This window comes from Cydia pomonella, chromosome 7 (assembly GCF_033807575.1).
Source record: "Cydia pomonella isolate Wapato2018A chromosome 7, ilCydPomo1, whole genome shotgun sequence".
NCBI lineage: Eukaryota > Metazoa > Arthropoda > Insecta > Lepidoptera > Tortricidae > Cydia > Cydia pomonella.
This window is the reverse complement of record NC_084709.1, coordinates 1,000,023-1,011,252: the sequence shown is the minus strand read 5'-3', so window position 1 is coordinate 1,011,252 and position 11,230 is coordinate 1,000,023. Positions and strand designations below refer to the sequence as shown.

The window sequence follows — 11,230 nt, the reverse complement described above, 5'->3', positions numbered from 1 at the left end:
TCAGGAATATTTTGAATTTGGTTGTATATTAATTATTATAATGTGGGTTGAATTTTGTTTGTTGGAGAAGTTAACCAAACGAAATAAACGCTACTTATTTGTTTTGTAAATACTAAAAATTCCATTCAAAAGGAGTGGTCTAATAAATCAATACGGATAAAGAACAAAAATAATTATTATACACTACCAATGTATAGGCAATAAGTGTACATATGTTTTTGGGGCTTTGTCCTTATCGATATTTTAGATTTTGATTTCATTGTAATGTCAAAGTATTAAATATCGACACAAACAAAATGCCAAAAATATGTACACACTACCTTAACGTACGGGAAATAAGATCGTGTACACATATTGTCGGCACTTTGTCCTGTCGATATTTAGTGAATATTACCTGGAGTGTACACCAAGCCGCAAGTTTGCATGGAATGGTATTCATTTATAACGTTTGTATTTAATTTTGGCAATTTTGCAGCTTGCTGTACATCAGTTCTAAGGTTTAAAGGGAACTCCAAAATCGATTTCTTCACTTTATTTCTCTTCATTCGTCATATTAATTAAAAATAAAATAAATAAATATTATAGGACATTATTACACAAATTGACTAAGTCCCACAGTAAGCTCAATAAGGCTTGTGTTGAGGGTACTTAGACAACGATATATATAATATATAAATATTTATAAATACTTAAATACATAGAAAACACCCATGACTCAGGAACTAATATCCATGCTCATCACACGAATAAATGCCCTTACCAGGATTTGAACCCGGAACCATCAGCTTCGTAGGCAGGTTCACTACCCACTAGGCCAAACCGGTATTAGCATTACATCTGCTGTAAAGATGCGGCGCCAACGCTCGAGCATGCGTGCCGTGCGCTGTGTGCGCGTTGGTGAGGAGAGGTTTAAAGAAAAATGAAATATTTCTGTCATTCATTTTCTGATTTATCCTTTACATATTGGCATTACGTCTGCTATAAAGTCGTGGCACCATCGCCGCAGGACGAGTGTGTGCATGCGTTGCGTGCGCGCCGTGCGCCGCAGTGTGCGCTCGGAGCTCGCCAGGTGTCGGGAACGAACGCGGGCACCATATGCATTTGTGGGGTTTGTTCTGAAAAAGGAGCAATCATTAGCTAGGTTTATGTAGGTACCGTGGGGTTAGAAGGAATTGAGGGGGCAGAAGGGACGCAAATGTTTTCAGTCGCTACTTTTTGTAGTTTTAGACATATATTTTATTTCGTATGGCAACACTGAGTATCCAAATTATAACATTAAAAAAAGTGGAATCTCTAGAAGTGAGTGATGTAAGATATGGTGCCGGGAGCGGAACCAGGGTGGTGGGGAGCGATCATGTGGAAGAGGAGCGAAAAGGATGAGCGTAGAGTGGGACGGACAGCGGATCAAGTCAAGCTAATCCGAAATTATTTTTTTTTTTTTTTTTTAAGTAGCAGTGATGCGGTCTGTCCGAGATCTTAACGATTTACGTAACCTTTAGTTTTACTGTTAGTATTATAAGCAGTTCTATGACTTGTATAAATTTTTTTTTTGCATTTTTTAAAATGTATAAGTCGTGATAGTTGTGTGAACTTGCGCGCAAAGTTTGTTAATATTGTTATTTCATTTCTATTTGTGAGTACCTGTAATTGGCTTTGTGTTGTTACCTAAATCTGCATAATGTTTTTGTAGCTGTTGGTACTCCTTAAAATAATTAAATAAATAAATTCACAATCTGAAAATTACACATACACACACATTACATACATACATTTTCCCAACTCACCTCATTGCTGGGTAGCAATTTAGGGGGTCCTCTAACTCTACCTACGGTGTGAGGTGGGATTTCCCACTATTCTGTGCTTATCGTTAAAATTATAAAATGACACAACCGATGATCATAACAAGTTTTTGGCAAAAAAAATATTTTTGGTACAAGCTTTTATCGCTGTCTGTACTTTTCTTTCCACAGGCAACTATATAATACTCATCGAGCCAATTCTAAAAACCCCAAACACAATTAGGTTGCGTTGTTTTATCACAGAGTTCCTATGTCCACCTCTTGTCTCCATCATCAGATCAGCTCGATGGTACCATAATATTGCATTGTCACCCGACTTACATATGTATGCAAATTTTCATCTTCATCGGAAACCGGGAAGTGGGTCAAATTTAACTTGCAAGATTTGTCCCATACATACTAACAGGGCAAAACTAAAAACTTGTAAAAAAATCAAAATTCGTACGGTTGTAATATTTTTTATATATAAAAACCAACGTGCCAACATGTAAAAATAAAATAGTTTGACTGTCTGTCCCCCCCCCCCCCCCTCCCTTTAACGGCACTGTAATTATGCCGACGGTACAATATCATTAGTTCCAATTCCAAGGAATTAGTCTGAAAAACCCTACACTTTATCAACATTTTACTAGTTTAAGTATTCCTCTAATTCATTCGTGCACTACCTGTTCTAAAAACTTACTGTTCTTTATATCCTGCTACCCTAAGGTTGTCTGGAAGAGATCGCTTACAGCGATAAGACCGCCGGTTGCTACCTTTCTTTACATTGTAAATCTGTTTTTTAAATTTGTCTTCTTTGTGGTGTAATAATAGTACATTACGATACAAGTGCGAAAAATAGGAAATTCGAAACGAGTGGCGATAAATTAAAACACGACCGAAGGGAGTGTTTTAAATCGACACGAGTTGCGAATTACCTATTCGCACATGTATCGTACAACGTTCTACAGTACATATGGCCCTTTAAATGTTCGACACAGTAACGTAATATGCTACTTCTCGCACTAGTGCTATAAAGTAGCCCCATATGTACTGTAAAGAATATTTACTTTACTTTACCTTTGTGTGGGTCATACGATGGTAGTACAGGTTAGAGCTGGCGGTGAAACACTTGCCGCACTCTGGACACTTGTGGGGCTTCTCGCCTACAAATAAAACAAATATCAGCAAAAACTTTATTGCAAACCGAATAGTAAATGCCTGGAACAAATTACCCTCTGAAGTTGTGAACTCTTGTAGTGTGAATCAATTTAAAAACAATCTTGACAGACTATCTAAGCAGTGAAATCGTGTAGTGAACTCTGATTTAGACGTACCAGCATCAGCTGCCTGTCTTAAACCAAATAATAATAATAATAAATATCAAATATTATTACGAGCTGCCTTTCAGAAAATAGATCATCACCGGCTCATTTTGGGAGCTTGGGTTCCGCTCAAAAAGAGGCACTTGTTTTTACGAAAGCGATTGCCATCGGACCTCCCAACCCAGAGGGAGAACTAGGCCTTACTGAGATTAGTCCGGTTTCCTCACGGTGTTTTCCATCACTAGTGCCTACGCCAATTCTTGGGATTCGTTGTCAAGCGGACCCCAGGTTTCCATGTGCTATGGCAAAAATACCAGGACAACGCGAGAAGGAAGAATAGTGATTTAAATTATAAAATTCCATTCTAAGTGGAGTTCTACCACATTCGCAGCATACATTTTAACTTCAGGGTCCTATCATTAGCGGCTGAGCTGTGTCTACGTAACGAAATTATTTCTGATCCCGATGTTGGAAACCAATTAAATAAAGCCTTATTATGTCACCTGTATGTATCCGTCGATGCGTGTTGAGTGAGCTCGATGTGCTGAACCCCTTGTTGCACACGTTGCAGATGTGAGGTTTTTCGCCTACGGAACAAACACTTGTATAGTTGTTGTATATACTTCCTGAATGGATAGGACATCCGGGAATGGATAGGACAGTGGATACTTTGGACATTCGTCACACAACTAGGTAGTCATGTGTATGTCTGTGAACTATAAATGTCAGACACGGACGTAGCGGGTACTCCCTTTTTTTATATAAATAAGACACAGCTACAATACAGACCACAAAAAAACATGCCTAGAACTTTCAAAAATATTTTATTTTATTTCATATGAATTTTGTTAAATTTGAAGATTATGAAAGTTACGTTTTTTCTGGCTCCCTCGCTTGATTTAGGACCGAGAACTCCAGAATTCTACGAACAATAGAGCAAGAGCTATCGTTTGTGTTTTAAAGTGAGGGCCGGCCACACTTACCCGTATTTTCCTTACCAAAGCAGGTCTGGTAACTACATTAACAACTAGCAAAAGGTTAACAGTCGGGTTGCATTAAAAACGAACTTTTATTTATCCTATTTGAGTGTCCCAATGTTGGGCAAAGGCCTCTCCCCTGGTTCTCATTAACTTCTGATTTTGTGCTTCTTCCAACCCGTTATAAAAGAAGGTGTTAAAGTTCATCTCCGCCTGGGCCTGCCGCGCCCACGCTTCTATACCGGCATCCACTTGATGGTTATGTTAGCCCATCCCTCCAGCCTGAGCGTCCAGTTCTTGCCAACGTCAGAAATGCGAGTTTTAAAGAACTTTGTGGCATCAGCATAAAACGACGTGAGTTGAATACCTAAGATACCTACCAGTATGTGTCCTCATATGTCTCTTCAGCAGCGACGGTCTGTCAAACGTCTTTAAACAAACGTGGCACGGAAGTACGCTCTTACCCCGACATGGGTTCCTAATACATTGACTTTCATACAATTTGACAAGCTGATTATTGATGCCAGCGAGGAACGCCAGGTCGAAGCTCAAGTTTCGTGATTTGGTTGACAGATCTAGTGGCTCGGTTTGGGTCAGGTTTTGTAAGTCCATCGTGGTTTAAATTTTGTACAGACCGGTCAAATCAAGTATGGTTAAGAGACAGGACTAGGATATTTTTAAAAGACGAGGCTGTTAGTTGTATCAAGAGTTTCTCTTAGGACATGGTTATTGATTCGAAATTGGGCAAGGAACTATTTGCAGGCTCTTTAGAAACTCATAATTATTTAGCATACATAGAAAGTAACCAGGCAATTTAGAAAATTGGACCACTTGTTTATAAAATAAAATCTTAGGACTGAAGGAAAACGCAAGCGTCTCTTTCTCTCAAGAAGCTTAGAATTCAAGTAATTTAACACCCTGGCACAGTTTATGCACAATTAGACTGATTAGAGCACTATTTTCCGTCGAATTTCCATAAGGACTGAAGGGAACATCCAGGGCTGTCGCTTAAATAGCAGGTGGACAAATACAGGGTTGTGCAATCGAGCTTTGTGTACAATGCGTATTGTACGTGCTAATCGACGTGATTTGACGATTTTTCGGGCAAGGCAACGAGCTACGAAGGGGTTAGCAATGTGCCCAAGAAATTTTCAAAAATTGCAAAGTTCCCATGAAATGTTCTCGGTGTTTTTTCTGCACGTCTATTGCCAAACCTTACGGTTACTATTTCTATAACACTTAAAATACATGCTAGTGAGTGAGACGTAAATATTAAATGAAACAGTCGTCAGCAGTTAAGAACATTTATTAATAATTCCTAATCTAAACGAGTATTTTCTAAGTGGAAACTTGCATGAGGACTTTTTCATGAAAATTTTCAGAAATATCGGAAATTTTGAGAATTTTTTGCAACTTGCACATTGTTACGAAGGGCAGGTTTGTTAATGGGTTCATGGAAGTCGCAGCAGATTTCGACAAATTCAGGTAATAACCTGAAATTGTTGAAATCTGCTTCGAATAAAGTAAATAAACTAATAACTTTTGCACGTCTTGAACCGGTAAATGCCTTTAGTGTATTGTGTGTCTTTAATTCAAAGTTGATCAGTGAAAAGTGCAATCTTCCGGACACTTTAGAGATTGTTTACAGACAAGAGGACTAAAAAACGGGTTTATCTAATCATGATAGGCGCACTGTTCTAAAATTAGCTAAAATTAGATACAATCTTACACAGGTCGACCTACTAAGCAAATCATTGCTATGGATATTAGGCGACGACATGCATAGGTACTTATTAATAACAGGTATTAATACTTACACACTCAAATATCACTATAAGGAAAGATGAACCCTTAATTTTTACAGCATAGTTTTGTTGGCGACAAACCCGCCGCCGCATCGAATTAACTCAACAGCAATAGCGATGACGTCCACCGTCACGTCACCGGACCGGTAAGCCAGCGACGGGGACCGGGGCCGGTCCGCCGGGGGACGGTCAGCATCGAAGCGGCTCGCGCAACGCACACATATAGAATAGAATAGAATAGAATAGAATATCATTTATTTCAGTATAAGTACACAGTTATACAATACATATAGAGGAAGAAAGAGAAAAAATGACTTATAACTAACTTGTACACTGTATATAATTATACTGAAAAAGGTGAACACTCAGCATAATGCCAGGTCCTACTGAAGTAGTATGCTGACGCTGGTCTTCCGTGGACACCTGTAGGGAGCGTAGTTGCGCGCAGCTACCAACTACAGTTAAGTTACTGAGATAACTATAATAATTACGACGGTAAACAACAAAGCGGCAATGAAGCAGTTGACATCATATGTTAGCATGACTATCATGGTCCAGAAAATATATATATATGTACCCAAAATAATAATATAAATAATTAGTTACAGTACTTAAGATTTGTAATGGCTTCACTCAATCACTCTGACAATAGTTTTTGCTTAGAGAGAAGGTAACTTTTTATTTTTACTTTAAAAGACTGCAAAGAAGTTAGTTGCTTAACCCATTGGTAAGTTGGTGGTAGGTTGTTCCAGCATTTTGTGGCGGTGTACTTAAAAGTGTACATATCGCGTCGCGTCGCAAATAATTATATAATTTTTTGGAACTACCAGTAATTAAAATAGTGTTTACAGTCCGCTATGGTTTTATTCAGCAGTCTAGATCTCCTGGATTCAACGTACTACACGAATTAGGCACTAGACGCAACAGTTTGTTCAGAAACATAATACTTAACTGCCACATCCAAAATTACCTCCTCCCAACCTTGTATTGAAGAAAACGTAATCGCCTATAAAGGTGACGCATCGAAAAGTGTCGCTCTGACAAACGATACTTCAATCAAATTCATTTTCAAAACCTCCTAGCTCATCAACACCTATCATTCAAATATGAACTCCATTTGTACATGTATAAGGTTGGTTTTTGACGGAAAAGTGGGTGAGATTAGACTTTGCTAGAGTTGTAACCCTGATATTGTTGTGGGTTGTATTGGGTTGTCATTCAGCGTATACCTTTCACGGTATTAGGGATGTTTGTAATATTGGAAAGTAATTTATTTATAGAGCTTTTGTGGCGAGTTATTCAGGTTGCGGGTGCTCGTTCCTTTCAGATAACCCATATTTTATGAGTATAAAGCTTTATTACATCGCAATACACTGTTATACATTTGTCAAATTGCAGACATATTTTTGAGGAGTTTCTCGGTGAGCATTTTCAATCAATGTCTAATTCTTAGTCGGCAAAGCGCATATGTAACACCTTTGGAGTTGCAGGCGTACATAGGCTAAGGGCGGGCGTACATCAGGCGGGCCGTATGCTTGTTTGCCACCGACATAGTATAAAAACATGATCTATTCATGCAGCACCATATCTCCCGCTATATCATAATCCCGTAAGAGATTCCACACAGGCGGTGCAAGCACATTCTGCTCGCCCCTAGAGTTGGTCAGGTTTTTGAATACATCATTATATGCATACCCTGGGTTTTGGGTACTTGTGTTATTTTTATTTCGTCTATTTATAACTTTCTTTAATGTGAAATAGTTACCAAACTATCAATTAAAAATAAATAGTAAGCTCCAAATGAAAGTCCCTTAGAAGTGCATAGTTTCCATTTTTACCAATTTTTTTGCTAGTAACTCGACCCTTGAGGCGAAATTACAGACTGTACTTTAGCCAGTAGCATTTTACGTGGGGATTCTGGCTGCCCCGAACTAGTAGCTCGGTTACTGCGTCTGCCATTTGTTAGCGCTGCGACCAGTACGAACTGTGTCCCGCCGAAAATCAGCGCTTGTTCAAGTCTTGCACCTGATAAACGCGCTCATCCAATCAGCACCACACCGTGATGTGTTTGCGAGTGGATGGTTGGACGACGTATGTGATGAATGCATGAAATTCTGCGACGAATGAACGATGGTTCGGTGATATGTTAATTATGCGTACTATGTGTATGAAATTCTCTATTGATTTCACACTTTCACAGTGCTTTGGCATTCTGTCATGCTGTGAAATGTAATCTATACATATAATAAAGCTGAAGCAGGTCGAAAGTCTGTACACGGAAGATATTCGAAAAAAAATAGGCTGGGGATACTAAGAATCGTTAACAGAACACGTTCCAACAGTTTTTAGAATTTTTGTCTGTCTGTTTCTCTGTTTGTCTGTTTATTTGACCTCGCATCACGTGAAAACGGCTGAACGGATTTTGATGCAAACTTTACTAATCTGTCGAGAAAATGCCCGGCCAAGTTATAGGCTATAAAAATTCAACCCCTAGAAGGGGGGGGTAGCCACTACACTCGATTGAGTTAAGTTTGCACCTGAATCTTATGACGCTACTTAGGAAGGAGGTGCCCACTTTTACAACAAATATGTGCTACGAGTATCGAGTACCCTGCTAAACTAACAGATATGGTGCTGAAATTAAGCCACCGAGGAAGAATTTTGCCAAATTAACTCTAAAGTTAGAAGAGGGGGGTACGGATATCAATTCAATTTCAATTGTGTTGATGTAATAATACAACGAAATTAAACGACACTAAATTAATTGCCATACATTGCACAGTGCCATCTTTTGGGAAACTGAGTAAAAATTTTGTAATCAAGTAAACTAATAATTTTTAAGAAAAAAAAACCGACTTCAATGAGGTAGACCGGTGAAAGAACGATTATTGTTGATTTTTGATTTCATACAATTAAATTAAAAAGACAGCGTCCTACGCCTAATTATGTATAAAAGGAGGTAACATGTTTATTTTTTGCCACTGCACCCACCTTGACACATTTCAGATTTGTCCTATGGTTGACTGGTAAGATACCCGCAATAGGGTATTCGACTGTATTTAAGATAAATTATTTCACACCATGCATGAAATAAAGCACCAGATAATTATAAAAAAAACTAAATAGGATAGAAATATAAAAATGTGTCTTGAAAACCTAACTACTTGACAAACATGCACAGAGAACAAATTGCCAAACGTGAACTATGCATCGTTGAAGAGTTCCATTCTGTTCATCATGAACAGCTCCACTTCATCAAATGTCACTTCTACAAATGTAAATACTTGATTTGTTGATGAAAATACAAAAAATCACTATATGTATGCCTTTCACATTTGAAGAGTTCCCTCGATTCCTCATGGACCCCATCGTCAGGACTCGAACTTGACAAAAATTTGGCTTAAAAATCTAATTTACTTAACAAACACAGCGAAGAGGACAAATCGCCAAACGTGTACTGTGTATCGTTGAAGAGATTCTGATCATCATCAGCAGTTCCACTTCATCAAATGTCACTTTCTTAAATGTAAATGCTAGATTTGTTAAAGAAAATACAAAAATCATTATATGTATGACTTTCATATTTGAAGAGTTCCCTCGATTCTCCTCCTTTTGAAATCTTGAAGTCGGTTAATAATGAGTTTACTTACATAGTTAAGTAGTGGCAAAATCAACACACACACACACACACACATACACAATCAACACGAGTATAACTGCATAATTATCTAAAAAAATATTTTCTCCGTCATGAATTATACCTAATCGTAATTTTATCGTATCCATATTCATACGTATCGCCTCTTTTAAGCACTTAATAATGGCTACGAAGGTGGGTACTATGAAAAAAAAATTCTCTGATGTTTGCGGTGTAAATGTCAAACGATTTGGGACTCGCATTTTATACGCGTTAAAATGCCATAAGAACTAAGAACTGAAAATGCCTTATGAAGAATGCCGAGTGTAGTTTTATTAAGTGGTACCTAATTGTAAAATATTTTATCTAGACTACAGTCCTCTAGCGTATCCATCTGTCAACTTTACTTCAAGTTCCACCTCCAGGGGAGAGGCAGAGAAATTAGTGGTGAATGAGCCGGTTACTGACACAGACCGAATACCACGCGAGCGGAGCCGCGGGCACAGCTAGTGAATTATAAAAAGAAAAAAGAACCCAAAACTCCGGGGTATGATAATGTGTGTATAAACGTAAATAAAACATAGGTACCCGTGTATTATAATTAACGAAAATTCGGCATCCGCGTATTTCAGAGCGTGGAGACTCATGCCAAGCACGTCCAAGACTGAGGTGTCCTGTTTCCATCTCACTAACCAGCTGGCCGGATACCAGCCAACTGTTTATATGAATGGCGAAGCTCTTAAATACACCCCCTGTCCCAAGTACTTAGGTGTCACCTTGGATAGATCACTGACATTTAAACACCACTTATCAAAACTCTCACAGAAGGTCGCCACGAGGAACAATCTTCTCCACAAACTTCGCGGCACGAGCTGGGGAGCCTCAGCTGATTGCCTACGCACCTCGGCCATCGCGCTTGTGTACTCGGCAGCGGAATACTGCGCACCAGTGTGGCTTGAAAGTGCACATACCCATACATTGGACGTTAAGCTTAACGAGACCATGCGTTGCATCTCTGGCACTATCCGATCTACACCCGTACACTGGCTGCCGGTATTGAGTCACATTGCCCCTCCTCACCTCCGACGACTCCAGGCGTTAAAGAGGGAGGCTGAGAAGATCACGAATAACCCCGTAATGCCTGCCCACGAGGAATTCTGCCGCCCACCCCCTCGGCGATTAAAATCCCGGAATCCACCCTGTACTGCAGCTGAGAGTCTGAGCAGCTTTAACATTTCGGATAGGTGGAAAGCGGATTGGTCTGCTTCGGCAACACAGAACAGGCATATATCCGACCCGACTAAAAAACCACAAGGGTTCGACCTTCCTCGGAAAATCTGGTGCCGCCGGAACAGGCTGAGAACCGGACATGGCCGCTGCAATTCAGCCACACACAAATGGGGATGGACGGCTTCCCCACTTTGCGAATGCGGAGAGGAAGAGCAGACCATCGAACATATTTTCCAGCGCTGCCCACTCCACTCATATCCTGGGCCTCCTGAGGACCTAAACACCGTGACACCTGACTTAGTTGCCTGGCTTAGCAACCTCAAGGCTACACTCTGATTGCCCTCAATATAATGCCATACGATTAAATAAATAACGAAAATTCGGCATGAAGGCATAATGGATTGGCACGGAACAATACGGTATGGATGCCGACTCACGTCCGCCTGCCCTCGAAACGACTCGATCAAACTAATGTAAC

The 11,230-nt window shown here is 39.5% G+C and overlaps 1 protein-coding gene across 1 annotated transcript in view; it reads right to left on the bottom strand.

The window, feature by feature from the left end:
• Positions 1–936: 936 nt before the first annotated feature.
• The window catches only part of LOC133519472 (zinc finger protein 239-like), a 147,524-nt gene continuing 137,230 nt past the window's right edge, over positions 937–11,230 (bottom strand). Inside the window, exons 3-5 of the mRNA XM_061853476.1 lie at positions 3,607–3,690; positions 2,859–2,944; positions 937–1,115 (exon numbers count right to left, since the gene is read on the bottom strand). Coding sequence (XP_061709460.1) covers positions 957–1,115; positions 2,859–2,944; positions 3,607–3,690 — 329 coding nt within the window. The 3' untranslated portion in view covers positions 937–956. The remainder of the gene's footprint in view (positions 1,116–2,858; positions 2,945–3,606; positions 3,691–11,230) is intronic.